The 17,134-nt window shown below is 29.8% G+C and overlaps 1 protein-coding gene across 1 annotated transcript; it reads right to left on the minus strand.

Moving 5' to 3' along the window:
- Window positions 1-11,400: 11,400 nt before the first annotated feature.
- Window positions 11,401-14,972, minus strand: LOC113373233. The gene is made up of 3 exons (XM_026613536.1): window positions 14,806-14,972; window positions 13,982-14,105; window positions 11,401-11,640 (listed from the first exon to the last, which is right to left on the minus strand). Exons 1-3 carry the CDS (start codon window positions 14,933-14,935, stop codon window positions 11,499-11,501), a joined length of 396 nt encoding a protein of 131 aa, XP_026469321.1. The 5' UTR covers window positions 14,936-14,972; the 3' UTR covers window positions 11,401-11,498.
- Window positions 14,973-17,134: the final 2,162 nt, after the last annotated feature.

The following is a 17,134-nucleotide window of genomic DNA, read 5'->3' on the forward strand; positions in this document are numbered from 1 at the left end:
TTTGAATATTTCAAAAAACATTCGATTTGTATTGATAAGGAGACGTGCCGATTAGTTTTTGGCGAAGCCAGGTCTAGCCGATCTGAAGATACGGAGCAAAAAGTCCCAGAAAGTTTGGATATATTTTTTTGGCTCCGTACCAAGATTTTTAATTACGGTACTGCAAGTTCCAGTAATTTGCCTTAAGGAACGATGCCATGCTCCCCACTAATTACATTATCAGAAGCAACGTAGGAATAAAGAAATCGATGGGTAATCGGAACTTTTTTTGAAGCTACTATATGTGTAAACTTTACACATTATAAATCTTGATACGAAATCCACAGGAATGAAAAAAGTACGATTTATTATAGTACTCTTTAAAATATCTGAAATCTTTTTTTTTAACTTTTTCTGGATCTCCCAATTTGCCATTCCAAAAATTTAATCAGCTTTTCATTCAATCAATACATGTAAAATGCTTGTTAAGCCATACAAATTGTTCTCTCAAAAACTGAATTGTGATTATTTGTACTTATTGCCCAGTATCTTTAAAACGGCCGGATTTGCGTCTGCCGTTTAATAAGCACGTTATCCCGTCAACGTTTTCATTCATTCAGTCCCGTCAACGAATCATTCAAACCGGTTGACCCGTGTTCTTGAAATCGTCGACAGAAAATTGTATCTACAAAACGCACACATACAACCATATTTTCTGAGGTATTGGCAAAATGCTCAGGAATCTTCAAAACGCAGAAATGTAGAATTTTATTTATTTTAGATTTTTTGTGATTACTATTTAATTACTATACACTATATCTTATATTAAGAAAAATCTCAAAGTTTAATAACGAAATAATAAAAAATTTGGAAAAATACAATGAACTATAGGGTAGTTTTTTATTGCATAGTTTTATTGTCAATCAAAATAATATACATTTTTAAGACAATATGATGTTGGTGTTAATGCATTTAAGAGATTATCTCCTATGAGATATCGCTCTTTTTTATTTTTGACATTTTATTTGAGATCGTATGGATAGGGTAGGTAGATTTATAAAATAATATATCGGCATTTGATCGTATGTACATTGTTGTATGTCCGTAATTGTTATATACTTTTGAACAACACTATTTGGCTTGTAAATAAAGACACATAATCAATTTATGAAAAAAGAATTTGTGATCATCCAAATTACTTAGCGTAGACAATTTTTAAAGCAGCATGCTGAATTCGACTCAAAATTACAATCTATATAATAATATTTTAATTTTTATTCTGTTTTTTGTGATTATTTCATTATTAGTATTATTAATATAATTTATATTAGTTTTAATATCATTATTATTTTTTTTTATTATTTATTTTTTTTTTTCATTATTTTATTATTTATTATTAATCGCAGAATAATATACATATTGCTAGTAACGATAAAAGTTACAGTATTTATAAAAAAAATTAAAACAATTGTTATTACTCATTCATAGATTTTTAAATTCCCATAGGGTAAGTTATAGAATCGCAAAAAAAATGAAAATAAAAAAAAATATATAGTTTCAGAGGTTACTGAACATTTTGACATACCTTGGGAAAAATTGATGTATATGTGTGTGTGTGTGCGGAAACAAATTTTCGTCGACGATTTTAAAAAGCATTCATTTTCTATTGATAAGGAGACGTGATGATTAGCTTTTGGAATAAGCAGGTCTAGCCGTTCGAAGATACGGGGCAAAAAGTGCCACTACCGTAACTCAGTTTTAAGGAGAACGGAACTTCCGATTTCAATAATTCAAAAAATATTTTGCTTGTATTGACAAGATGAAGAATTGATCAAATTTTCATGAAGGCAGGTCAAAAATGATGATTAGACATATGCACATCAAATTATCAGATATTTTATAGAGATTTTAACGATAAGTATAAATTTCTTTTACATTCCTATGGGTTCCTTACCAGTGTTTATTCGTTAGATGGCGTCGCGGGGCTTACGCGCTTCGATATTTCGTCAAAAAGTTCAGAATTTCCAAAATATTTCAAAATAAAGAAAACATTTTTTTTTCAAAGTCTTTTTTTTTCAAAAAAAAGTAAATTGTTGTGAAAAATTTATAGTTTCTCAAAAATCTATTTTTTTCAAAAGTGTTAATCTTTAAAAAAATTTTTTTGGTATGGGAAGTTCCAGCAATTTGCCTTAAGGCACGATGCCATGCTCCTCACTAGTTCAATTACTATACGAAAATTTACAGAAATTCGCCTCAAGGCACAATGCCATGCACCACTAGTTTTATATATAATTAATATAATAAATCTCTAAAATCTTATTATTATTATTATTTTGTGTGACATATTCTTTAATGTCCTATGTCCAAATGTTTTTTGAGCTTTCGATTTTTATGTTTTTTTATTGAACAAACGTCGAACCATCGAGTTCGAATAGAAATATTTTCCGTGTTGTTTAATTCGGATGATCGCTGTGATTTGTTTTCATACTAGCCATAGTTTATTTATAATGGATTTTGTTTCATTGTGAAATTTGGCGCCGCATTTCAAAGCGACATTCGACATGGAAAATCGTTTGAGATTCATAATGCAATACGTCACACAAGAGTTATTTTGGTGATTATTATTACATTTTATTATAACACGATAGGCAATTTATATGCAACTCGAAACGAAAATTATGATTTTAGCAGTTTTAACTTGAAAATATTTATTCCATCTATTCGATATTTTTGGTATCAGATATTTTACTGAAAATACACATTCTATTTAAATATATAGAAAAACAAATTTTGGAGATTTTGGGTACGGTTGTGCTATAGTACGGTAGTGAGAGTCGTCATAACAAGTCAACTATACAGATTTTGAGATAGGGTTGAAAGAGAGAATTTCTCTCAACTCTATCTATATACAAGTAACAGTTATTATTGAAAGAAGTTGAACAAAAAACTTACTTTTCGTAAAAGAATTCTCTAAAAGAATTCGATCCTGTTAATGTAGGGCGCTGACTTGTTTGAACAAACATATTTTTCCGTGAGAAACTTGTTTGAAATATGAATTATGTTTGGTCAAACAAGTGTCCATTATTGCCAAAGGAAGTTTTTCATTCGACTTCTTTCAATAATAACTGTTACTTGTATATATAAGAGTCGATAATTACCAACAATTAGTTTCGTTTTATGTGACTTAACTAATTTTTTATGGCAAAACAACATTTGCAGAGTCAGCTAGTATATAATACATTTAAAAGCATTTTTGTCACAAGGAAAACGTACAAGTACAATTAATTGCTACCGCCAAATACCTCATTTTGTCCGTTTCTTTAATAGGTTTTCTATCTATAGAAAAAGTGCAAGGCGTAGTATTTTTTCCCGAATCACGTAACGATTTCAAATTACTCGATTACGCCAATGAATGTGCAAATTTTATTTGTATCTGAAACATTCATATATAGTGAGAAATTCAACTGGGTTACTTTGCTGTGAATCTGAGCGTTGATTGAGTCGCATTCATGGTACTGCTAGACACTGGTAAACACTATTTCAGGGAGATTGCCCAGATCCACAAAAATTTACTTTTAAAAGAATCTTGAGAAACTAGTGTTGTATACGGTTATGTGCGAAAACAAATTACTCGATATTTTTAATCTACAAGGAGTGTTAGATAAATGTACTTTTTTTTGATAAATCGAAAGATTTTCAAAAATATAACATATGACAGATATATATATTTCTAATAACTATTTAATATAAAACTATTGCAATTTTCAAAAAAAAAAAAAATTCAAAACATTTAAACATCAAAACAACGGTTGGATGTTCTCTACTACGACGATGTACTATATTCGAGAATAGCATTGAAAATAATAAATTACTAATATAAGTGATATACATAATATTTTATTTTGAAATAGATACATATATGAATTAGTTTAACATTTGTTACTTATTATAAAAAATATGGATATTATGATATTTATCATTTTAATGAATAATGGGTAGTACTGCTCTAGGGACAGATCTGTGAGTTTAAAAAAACTCCAAATCGATTCAGGGAAGAATAATGTGAGAAATTTCCTATTTTCAATTGGAAACATTCGAGATTCGAACTCACGACCCTGAAATTTTATAACTCAGACAAACAAAATCCCAAACTCGGAAAAGTATTTTATATCTACCAAAATAAATATTTATTCCTGAACAGGACTCGCCAGAAGGTAAGCGGTTAAGAGCGACGGGACTTGATTTAGAGGTCCCGGGTTCGACATCCACTTCGAGCAGCCTGAAGTTAGGCAGCAGTGACAACGATTTGCACTTAGAAATATAGAGAAAAATGTCTTTCCAAGTGAAAATAGCCCTCACTCGACATTGCTGCATCAATAAAATATTCGCCCTGTTACACAAATTGTAATACTAATATATCGTACAGAGATGTGACAATTGATAGAATGGCCATCTGTCAAATATACTAATACTAAGTAAAAATTAGCCCAACAGCTTATAGAACTATTAGATTCTGATTGCTGTTCAATAAAATAAATCTGAACAAATAAATAAATAAGAATTTATGATGATTTTAATACCATTATTTTGTTACCGACCACGATTTTGTTAACCATATTTTTAATATACATACGTAAACCTAATAATAAATATTAATCATTGCAATAAATAAAAATTATTCTAAAGAAATTCAAACAACTAAGAGTACATAAACTTAAATTAATATACGTCGTTTAGTTCTCTATTGTATATTGTAATAATATGGAATAAATAAATGAGATTAAGGAAATAATAAAGCAAATTCGTTTGCGTTTAGAAATATGATACTGAAATAATAAAATGTAGTTGCATAAGAGATCATACTTACGAACTAATTAGAAGCAAATTTATGGTCAAAATTATTATTGAAATCCAATTATTAAAACTGTGCATTATATCATAGAGAAAAGAAAGAAAGTTTAATTAATAAATTTGATATGCAATACTTCTTGTCTACTTTTTGCATATTAACGAATGTTTATTACCTATTATACCTAGAATTTATACCTTGGAATGTTGAGAACGAATTTAAATCTCTGATTTTGCATCACGATTCCTTAGTACTATTTAAAATCTCTGTGTGCATTTCATATGTGTGTCTAATGGCTAGGTGTATGTGATGTCGTATCGGTTAATTAGCGTTGAACATGTGCACATTGTACACCTGCCCAGGTGGTTTCCACACCATTCTTCGTTCAGTAAATTGCGCGATTGGACCAAAATCAGTGGTTTTTCCACCCGCAGATACAGCAACCTGGTTTACGTTCGGGAGTTTGGGATTTCCAGCTAGTGAATGTTTTCCAACAGGGTTTTGATTATGATAAAAACTTCAGTAACTCATGAATTTCGAATGATAATATAACTAATATTATTACCAATAATATAACAAGTGTATTAATAAATATTTCACATATATGTACGAATTCTATTTAGTATGTTAGTGTTCATAAGATTGAAAGTTTAATTCTGTCGAAATAAGATGTTTTAACTAAATCGAAATAGTGCTTTATATACTATTTCAGGTTGACAGAATTGTTTGATTAATTTTTTTGAATAAATTAGTTTAAAATTGATTGATAAAGATTATTAAATTTGTTTTAAAACTTCGCAATATGTGTAAGTTATCGATTAGATCAAAATAACTGCAATTTAGCTGTTTAAATACAATTTTCAACAGTTTATTCTGAAAATAAACTTTAAAATTTTACTTAAAATCAAATAATGCGATTTAAAATTAATTTGTTTCAAATAAACTTAATAAAATAATAAATGAATTAATTGTTAGGAATTAATTCAGCTTGTATGTTCTAAAAGCGCCGTTACTTATTTTAAACCTTAATGAATTTTTTATACTTCAACTCACATTTTGTATGATATTTTGGGAAATCGTTTGGAAATGACTAATCGATCTTTGTGAAAAACTAATCTGCGCAATTCCAAAATCTCATCATTCGAATAGTTTTGAATTTTGATAATAGGTTCAGAATTTATAACAAGATGGATAAAAAGTTTTTGCTTAGTCTTGAAACTCTAGCAAACTCAAGTATTAATAAGTCTCATCGAATTTTGAATTTATAAGATTAGTTTAGCCGTTTCTGAGATAACGTCGACGAAGGGTAAAAACACAGAATTCGCAAGTCGTTTTTTTTGCTAAAAACTCGAAAGTTCGGAAGTTGAAAAAAAAAATTCATGCAGTTTATAAAATTATATAAGCTTCTAAGCAAATCTAAAGCTTTGGTTAGATTGGGTTTTGTAATTATGGTTAATTTTTATTGAATTTCAAACTTTGGAACCGCAACTCTGAATAGCCACAGTAAAAAGAATGTCTCAAGGACCACAACCAAAAAGAATGATCCAAGTTTTCTAAAATTAAGATCATGTGTCGAACAGTTAAACTATGAATTTAATATTTTCAAAATTTTCTACTAAAAATGTGCTGTGTTATGTACTATACTGTGTTATATACTGTTTCACGCTCCAGCATTTAAGTAAAAATGTATAATTATACTAGTTTTATACTAAGAAAATGTTTAAGAAATAAAAACCTAAAGACTTGATTTTACTCACGATCGACTCAAATATGCTTTATTGGCACAAGCTCAATCAGATAGATGGATAGTGGACATCTGTAGTAATGATAGTGAAGATCGTGTTATTTTTGGGTTTTTGTTTTTTATTTAAACTCGTTTGTAAAATGTTAAAATAAAAATTTTCAAAATCAAATTTTTCTTGGGCTCGCCCGTGGGTAAGCGGTTAAGAGCGACGGGACTTGTTTCAGAGGTCCTGGGTTCGATAGCCACTTCGAGCAGCCTGTTGTCAGGCAGCAGTGACAACGATTTTCACTTGGAAATGTAGATAGCAATATGTTTCCAAGTGAAAATTGCCCTTGCACGGCATTGCTGCACCAATAAAAAGTCAGCCCTATTAGATTAATTCTAATAACAAAAATCATCAAATATGGATGGAATAACTATTGGGTTACCATCTAAAAATACGAAGTAAGGAGAAGTTTCAGCCCAACAGCTTATAGGACGTAAGGTTCTGCTTGCTGTTAAAAATATATTAAAAAAAAATTCTTAAATATATTGCAAAGTTATAGATACTTTTACTGTTTTCATAAATATCACGAGTATGATATGAAATTTGTCAATGTATCAATATTTTGTGGAAGAATACTACAAAAATTTACTCAATCTATTGGAGCTGAAAATGAACTCGAATTTTCAGTAATGTCAGCCCTGTATGGTTAATTCATCAGTTTGTATAGGCGAGAGAATAGAGTCCGTGGTATTGCATGCGGACATCGTCCGGCTAGTCTCGCCGGTACAATGGGCCCATAGAAACGCGACTCAAATTACAGCTTTTATGCGGATCTCTATCATGAGACACGTATGCATTTACCTATAAATACATAATGCAATAGCGGTACTAGAACACGAAAGAAAGTACTATTGTTAGGTATAGTATGCGACGAAAATAATAACATGGATAGATAATCTACGGCATCGTAAAATGCTTCTTCAGACGCATGAATTTTTGCGTTGGCGTTAGATTTTGTTTATTGTTGGTTATTAGCTTGCCACACTTTCATAACAACGTAATTGTTTAACTTCCTGTAGGGTAAGTTATTGTAATCGCAGAAAATCGAAAATAAATTTTTTTCATATCTTCACGTTTTAGAGGTTTCTGAATATTTTGTCATAACTTAGAAAAAATTGATGTATGTGTGTGTGTGTGCGGATACGAACTCCCGTCGACGATTTTGGGAACACGAATCAACCAATTTAAATAATTCAAAAAATGCAATGAAACGTAAATAAAAATCAAACGTATTCAAGATTCGTATTGATAAGAAGACGTGCTGATTAGTTTTTGGCAAAGTCAGGTTTGGTGTTTCTTCTCTAAAACGAGCACGCAGAACGATTACTTTGACAAAAGTTCATAATTTTCAGAAAAGTTCAAAATATAAATAAAAATTTGAAACATAAAATGAAATTCAAATTTTCCAAATAGTCAATTTTCTTTTAATTTCAAAATTCTTTAAAATCTCTTTTTTTTAGTGTTCAAAAAAGTTTTACAGGGTTCTCCATTTCTTCATTTCAAAACATTCTATTCAATTCAAACAGTTTTTGGCATCGGCAGGTCTAGCCGTTTCGAAGACACGGGGCAAAAAGTACCAAAAACGGTAACTAAGTTTTTAAGAGAACGGAGCGTCCGACTACAAGAATTCAAAAAACATTTTACTTGTATTGACTGAAACATTTCAAAAAATATTTTACTTGTATTGAATAAATAAAATTGGTTGAACCGTTATATACTAGTTTGCATAATTTCAAGTCATCAATTAAAGTTTATGGTTTACTTTATAAAGAGATTATAAGTGTTCAAATAACATAAGAATGCCGAATTAAAAATTTGTACATGTAAATAGTCCTTTTACTATAAAGTTTACAGTAGCAACAATTTACATGTCTCTTGATTACTATCTTTGAGCGTATCTTAAAGCTAATTGCTGGAACTTCCCGTAGCGTAACGAAATATTCGAGGAATATTGAATGTTTTCATATAGATTATTATAAATATTATAACATTGTCTAATATTTATAAGAATTATATAAACTGAATTGCAAAGTTGAAATTATTTGTTTAAAGTATATTAGAACTTTAGTCAGAATTAAAAATAAAATCTGATTTATTTTCGATATACAAAAAATTGAAAAAACTATGAAAAAAAAGTTGTAACAAAATTTTTTTTTCTCTAAAATCAATTATGTTGTTAAGACAAGCAGAGAGTTCTTTGAATCATTTAAATCGAACCCTTAGTTCTCTCAAAAACTACCATTTTTTATACATTTAGCTCCGTATCTTCAAAATGGCTGGGCCTGCCTTTGCAAAAAACTAATAACCACTTCTTCCAATCACTACTAATTGAATGTTTTTTAGATCATTCAAATCGGATGCTCCTTTCTCTCAAAAGCTCGATTTCTATTTTCTGCACTCTTTGCTCTTTATCTCCGTAACTGCTGGACCTGCCTTAGATAAAAACTAATCAGCACACCTCCTTATCAATAGGAATCGAACGTTTTTTGAACCATTCAAATCGGTTGATCCGTACGCCCGAAAACGTGGACGAAAATTTGTATCCATACATACATACACACACACACATCCATTTTTTCTGAAGTATGCGAAAATGTTCAGAAACCTTCAAAACGTCGAGAAATGTAAAAATTTTCAATTTCGATTTTTGGCCCATTACAATAACTTACCCTACGGGAAGTAAAATTAATATACTGATTTCGATTTTAGTGGAGTATTTACACATGTCGAGAAGTGAGTATAAAATAAGTGTTTCGCAGCGTTCTACAAAGCAATTGCTTATTGATTCAATAGTAATTTATATTAATAACTAATGACACAAATCATGATTCAAACATAGGTTACTCCTTGACATAATCCACAAGTAATTATTTCAATTACAAACACACATTCCCTTGTTTGGCTCTCCAACATGTTCTCGTCTCATTCGGCTCCACCGTGGGTCGTTAATGAATTCAAACACCAAATCCTACGCCATTCGATATAATCAATTATATACAAACTCGGGCGTAAATCTGCTTTGTCGAAAGTCAACACAAACTGTCTTAAGTACATTAAGTGTAACTCAATCAGTAGACTACAAACGAGATCCCGAAGCCTATTGTTTTATGTTAGACTTTGCTACTTGACGGAACATGCATATTCGACAAATTTATTTTCACTCGAAAGTCAATTCTGGACTTCTAGGAAAGTTTACTTGCCTTCGTTGGGGTATTTCTTATTAGCATATTATCAATAAAATTTTCGATTTGGACTTTGGCAAGTATGAACTGCTATCTTTAATCAAATAGTGATCATACTTGATGAATTAATTAGAATTATTAACTTCCCGAAGAAGATGTTTATATTTTTATCAAAAATCCGTATCGCTAATTTTATGTTTTCTCGACGCTTCAGGCCAATCTGTATCGAATGAGACCATTTGGAAAAAGTATGTGTGTGTGTGAACAGATTTTATGCCGTAAAGCGACGTTTTCTCAAAAAAACGGCTGAAGCCACTCGATGTATCGCGATCAGGTCCAGCGTTTATCAATTGCGCGTCGATCAGCCAAGCCGTTTCTTTGTAAATAACAGAAAAGCAAAAGAATTCGTCCACGTTTTATCCCGCAGTTCTGTATCGATTTTGAAAGTTCAAAAACCGATCGAAAGATATTAGTTGCGAATGGACCTGACCAGTTTTAGTAAAGATTTGCTAGCACAATTTCTTGTAATTAACTGTTGAAAAAAAAACTTCGATGATTTTCATGGTCTTCTAGATCATACTGAAATATTACAATTCTACGACAAACCGTTTCATTTTAAATATTCGTCAAAATTAGTGACGTTTTTTTGGCGTTTGTCAAAATTAGACCTTTCATTGACGTTTGCTGCAAAACGCCTAAATCGATTTCAAAAATTCAAAAGCCATTCGATTATCCCTATAAGGACTATCGTTTGTCAGTTTTGGGCGACGATCTGCCGAGCCGCTTCTTTGTAATTAGAGAAAAAGTGTAAGACCATTTGTCCACATTTTAGCACACAATCATGAATCGACTTCAAAAAATCAAAAGCTGTTCGAAAGATATTGGTAAAGATCGACCGAACCATTTTCTTGTAATTAACTGTTGAAATTTGTTTTGCCGATTTTTGTGAAGCTTTTTTTCACGATAGTTATCATGATTTTATAAAACATATTGAATTTTCACGTACAATTTTGAAAATTCATCAAAGGTTGCTTTTGTGAGGTGATAATTCGAACATTGTCAATTCATTAAAATGTGATAAAATAAAATGTAATAAACAATTAATATAATTACAGATATTTTTTTTAAATGTATTTAAGAAAATTCAATTGAAAATCGTAATTTTAAGATTTAATTGAAAGCGAATAAAACTTTATTTTTGAAATAAATAGTTGAAAATTTTATCTGAATATCTAAGTCAAAATTTCGGTTGATTAAGTTCATGCAACTTGCCCTAGGCAAAATGCTACTTTCAACCAGTTAGTAAAAGATATTAGGTTTTAGTACAATTTGCTAAAAGATAATCACATAATCATAATATAGCGTAAATCACATAATCTAGCATGATTGCAGTAGTGATTACAATATGAAAATATTTCAAAATTATGAAGTTCCGATGAGAGCCATTCACAGCTAATTCCAATATTTGTGCAAACAACAATCCATTATGAAACAAAACAACGAATAATTTTGAGAAGAATTATATTATTTCATATAAATATTAAAACTAAAAACATATAAATAGTATCTTTATAGACTAGTAATAAATTATTCAGTGCATAAATTAACAAAATATTCATAACATCGACGCATCAACAGATCACAGCAGAGTATTTACACGAACAAACATATCTTATTTTAATTTTGGCAAAAACGCAGTTAAATTTCTATGTCGTTCGTATCCAAATCTATGTGATTGAATTCTTGTTTGCGTCTTATGGTTGGACAACAATCTGGGTAAGGTTTGCTGAGGTCAACGGGAACTATTTCAAACTCGTCGGAGGCGCCGATGGACCCGCATCTGTAACAAGCAAAAAGACAAATTATTAAACATGATAGATATTAAGTTTTTTTTTATATACATTTTTAACAGCAATCAGAACCTTACATCCTATGAGCTGTTGGGCTGAAACTTCTCCTTACTTTGTATTTTTAGATGGTAACCCAATGGTTAATCCATCCATATTTGACGATTTTTGTTATTAGAATTAATCTAATAGGGCTGACTTTTTATTGGTGCAGCAATGCCGGGCAAGGGCTATTTTCACTTAGAAACTAATTGCTATCTATATTTCCAAGTAAAAATCGTTGTCACTGCTGCCTGACAACAGGCTGCTCGAAGTGGGTATCGAACTCGAGACCTTACCGAGTGATGAACAAGATATTATTATATCGCTACATATAAAGCTCTATACAAATCAGAGACATTGACTCTACAAAAATAACAAGGGAGTTCGAGTTTTAATGTAAGAGTCTGGAGAAATTCTGAAGAAGATAATGGCAAAGGGTTACAAAGGTGATGTTCTCATACTATGGACCTGCTTCATATGGTAATTGTTATAAATGATTATTTAATTATTTTGGTCTCCTTATAACAAATAACATGTTCGACTAACTGTTTCATGAAGGTAGCTATTATTTCACATGAAAGTGAAGTATTTCAAGGTTTTCAGAGTTCAAATCAATTTGGCTCTCACGATCACTTTTCTTACGATTTTTTGCTTCATTCTGTTAAATAACATGTAATTATTAACTTCACGCAGGGCAGTTATAGCAATCAGCCGAAAATCGAAAATGAAATTTTTTGCATATCTTCACGTGTTGAAGGTTTATGACATTTTGATATACCTCAGAGGAAATGGATGTGTGTTATTGATTAGAGAGATGTGCTGATTATAATCTACTATAGTTTTTGGCAAAGGCGGGTCCGGCTGTTACGGAAATACAGAGCAAAGAGTGTAGAAAATGTAAATCGAGTTTTTGAGAGAACGGAGTATTCGGTTCCTAAAAAGTTCGCGGGTTATATACTAACCTTGGATAAGCTCGATATCAAGCAGCGTGACATAAAATTACAGTACTATTACTGATATTAAATAGTAGTAGAAAAGAAGTGTGGTTAACCACTGAACCTTAGTGTGGTTATCTTCAAAGAACCTTAGTTATTGTCGTTGTTGAAGAAATTGCAATTACTAGTTTTCAATAGTCTAAAGTTATTTTGCAAGAATTAAAGATATCATCATGACTATACAATTATAAAACAAACTTAAAAAAATAATAATTATCATAAACATCATCAGAATTTATGATTTCAAAGACGTCAGAACTAAATCTGAAAGTTTTGTTTACAAAACGAGAATGTGGTTTTATTTTTGTCTGCGTGCCATAAAACTGGTGTATTGGCAAATTTAATGGCTCGCCGGCGCTGATTATGCAAAAATCTAAGTAGATCCGTGAATATTTTTTGACGTGTATATTTAGAAACTATTCGCAGAATTCAGAACAAGTATCTGAAGTGTATGATAAATAAAACGATTATGCAAATTTTTATATTAATGTAAACAATTTTTATGAAAATTTATGTTTGGCGAAGTTATGTGAATTGAATTTCTTACTCAAAAGTTCAAACACGTGACGTTTTGAAACATAATTGAAAGAAGAGCAGATATCCAATTTCCGATTTTGTCTTCAAAATCTAATAGTGTTTGATTAGTTTAGTATCATTTGATATCAAACTTCTTTTGTATGATAAATAAACATTACAAAATATTAGGTTAAAATTAAATATTAGAGTATTTATTAATATTTGTAATTAAGTAATAATGAAGAAATGGATGTCAGAATTTAATAATCAGGTATCAAGTACTATTATGACTACTCTATATGATAAGTAATTATATGTGGTGCATGACTTGTTAAATAATCAATATAGTTAGAATTATAATCAACGAATTAATTAATATAATTAAATCAATTGCATATATAAAATTGCACATATAAACGCTAATATTATCACAAGTCATATTCAATAATTTTCATGTTGTGTTAAATTATCGCATATAAACAATAGTACTAACTTTTATGAATAGTTACGTGTTATAAACGAATTGCTAATCATAATTAAATGCATTGGTCATATAGAATACACCATATAAAATTCAAAAATGATTAAGCATATAATAAATAATCTGCACGATATGTTACATGATCATCTAACTATTATTAATATCATGACACACGTAATCAAAAAAATGATTGTTATGATAAAATGAATTAGATATAGAGCTCAAAAAGGTAGATACTTTGAAAACCATTAAAAAAATAACTGTTTTTATTAGATATAAAAAAATAAATTATATATTTACCCTGATCCGGCAAAACTATAATCCTGTGTGCATGTTAGAAGCACACATTGGTTTGGTGCTCTAAATGATTCTCCTGGACTGTAGAAAGAATTTGTTGGCTTGTAGAAGCACTTTTCAGGATGATCTGTTATTAAAAAATATAATTAAATACCTATATCCAGAAATAGAAGAAGCGAATTCAAATGTTAATTATAAATGTAGAATTCTTACAAAAATACACCATTAGCAGTTGACATTAAATATGGGTTTTAAAGAGTGTGTTTAAAATTCAATGTGTTGCTAAATTCATAAATATATTTTATTTGTTGAAGTATTATAATAAATTTCTGAACTGTATTCAACTATTATAGATTTCCAGTTACTGTAGCTGTGTTTATTTCTGGTGGAGGTAACCACGTGCATAATATAACAAATGGTTGGCTTTAAAAATAACAAATTTATAATACTGTGACAACAGTTATATTAATTAAAATAATTTCACTCTCATAATATAGCATGTAACATTCTAGTAGTATATAGTTGTCTTTAATATTAGTAAAAATGGTTTTTTAATATAATTTTTTATATTACATTTAACAAATGCGATATGTTAATTACACACTATTTTATATTTTCGTGCATCGGTTCAAAGAAATTCAGATTAACATTACAACATATCGAATAATGTTTAATTTGAGTTCATAAATTGAAGTTGAGATACAATATGAAGATTTATAGAGCAACTATGTCTATTATTAAATAGTTTCTTGAATTGTCTAAATAATAATTATATGCAGTTATTTTAGTAAATCTAAATATTAAGTTCATCATTTAAATATTATTACCTTCATGAATTGTTGGTGCTGTTCTGAAGACTGCTCCAAGTGCAACATTGCAAGACACCACAACGATCAACAAGACAATTGTTAATTGCGAAACCATATTGCTATTTTTGTAATAAATAAACTTTTTCATAAACAACTAAAATATTTATATTATAATATTATTTTTTCCTGTGAGCTAATCACTTTGCTTGACGAATCACAAATGTTAATTTGTATCGCTGAACCGAGGGTCTATATAAGATCGAAACGCGTGCCGCGAGGCGTTACGTTGGTTTTTATTGATGATCGTTTTGTCTCAGAATTTTGTATAAAATGAGAGCCGGCAGAAAAAAATAGACATTTGCTTATTTGTATTATATACAGTGTTATATTTCAAAGTGGTGTACACTCAAATCTCAAATATTAGATATTTTTCTTTTTGTTGTTGGACTCGCTTGAGCATTCAGCCACTTGTCATACTATTATTATTTCTATTCTTTTATATGACGCTTGAAGTAACAGACTAGGATATATAGTTTGTTCACATTTTCTTAAATTTTTCTGAAGGATTTTAAAAGTACTGCATTCAACTATCAACTTTTGTCACGTATTCTCTAAGTTTGAGATTTCAGAGGCAAATATGAGATCCATTTACTAAAAATTATCAAGACATTTATTTCATTATTCAATTTTTATCAAAATATATTATAGCTTTTATATATATTAGGAGAGACTAGATACGGCTGTGCTACATTTTTGATTAGCAATAATTTAGTTAATTCACCAGTTAACTGCGAGTAGTTAAAATGGTAGTTAGAACATTCGTCTACGGTTAAATACTGAAACCCTATTCCTAAATAGGATGGATATGAGAAACGGGCTTATGCCACACCTCCAGATGGGTTGAAATTTTTATTTCACTTTTTCTTTTGCATTTCGGTTTAGTTAGGATAAATGTTCTTTATCTGTTTATGGAATACCTCACAACCGTACCCAACGCACAATTTACAATAACAACCACTTATGTTCAAATAACAAACTATATGATCTACCTGTATATAAGCTAAACTTCTTATTAAAATTAATCGCACAAAAAACTTACTTTTGACTCTTTAAAAACAATGCAGTTTACGAATCGTGTTAATGTAGGATGCTGACTCAACGCAATAATGGAAACTTATTCGAACAAATATACTACATCGTTTTCTTTTTGGACCCTATCACCAAATCAGCATAGTTTAGCTATTATGGGGACTGTCACTATCGAATCCTGGCACAATCTTGCTCAGTTTCTACTAGTTTTTGCTTTATACTTTATTATTTTAGTTATAAAATTTACATCAGATTTTTTGGTAGTTGTAGCTGCAATAATAATGATAATAATATCAAATCTAAATTTGGAAGTCTTAATTTAAGACATAAGACAAGTCTTAATTTATGACATCGATAATTGAAGACATCCCTCTTATAATACGGAATTTTTCAAGCACGAGTTTGGTCTAATACGGTACCACAATTAAACAAAATCGAAAAAATAATGAATATAAATTAAAACTAGTGGTGTGTATGGCATTGTACCTTAAGGCAAATTGCTGGAACTTTCCGTACCGTAACGAATTGTTCGAAGAATATTAAATGTTCTTAAGTAGATTATTTTAAATAAACCCTGTAACATTGTCTAATATTTATAAAAGCAGAAAGTTCTTTGAATCATTCAAATCGGACGCTTAGTTCTCTCAAAAACTGCTATTATTTGCACATTTAGCTCTGTATCTCCAAAACCGCTGGACCTGCCTTTGCCAAAAACTAATCAGCACATCTCCCTATTAATACGAATCGAATGTTTTTTGAATCATTCAAATCGGTTGATCCGTGCGCCCGAAAACGTGGACGAAAAATTGTATCCATACATACATACACACACATCTAATTTTTCTGATTATGAGATATGCCAAAATGTTCAGAAACCTTCAAAACCTGAAGAAATGTAAAAATTTTCACTTTCGATTTTTGGACGATTACAATAACTTACCCTACGGGAAGTTAACAAGTGAAAATATTATACAATCGCTCAATAAAGAGAATGAAACTAATGCGGAATTTGGCATAATTTATTTTTACGTTTTATCAAAAAAGCCTAGGCTTATCCGATCTGTTTGTCATATTTCTTAAATAAAGATCCTACAAATTAAATGAATATGAAATTTTAATAAAAAAATTGAATTCAAAAATGAATCCAAATATTCCATTATGAAATATTCCATTTAATACACTTAATATCTGTTTGTTATATTTCTTAAATAAAGATCCTTCAAATAAAATGAACATGAAATTTTAATAACAAATTAAA

Source organism: Ctenocephalides felis, unplaced genomic scaffold (genome assembly GCF_003426905.1).
Source record: "Ctenocephalides felis isolate EL2017-DRISC unplaced genomic scaffold, ASM342690v1 CF-g0.4_SCAFFOLD_01604, whole genome shotgun sequence".
Classification (NCBI taxonomy): Eukaryota; Metazoa; Arthropoda; class Insecta; order Siphonaptera; family Pulicidae; genus Ctenocephalides; species Ctenocephalides felis.

What these genes read in the sequence shown, in the direction of transcription:
- LOC113373233 (XM_026613536.1), bottom strand. Translation starts at nt 14,935, where the DNA reads ATGAAAAAGTTTATTTATTACAAAAATAGCAATATGGTTTCGCAATTA. An exon ending in AGCACCAACAATTCATGAAG is followed by an intron (nt 14,106 to 14,805) that starts GTAATAATATTT and finishes TTTTAATAACAG; the next exon opens with ATCATCCTGAAAAGTGCTTC. An exon ending in TATAGTTTTGCCGGATCAGG is followed by an intron (nt 11,641 to 13,981) that starts GTAAATATATAA and finishes TGCTTGTTACAG; the next exon opens with ATGCGGGTCCATCGGCGCCT.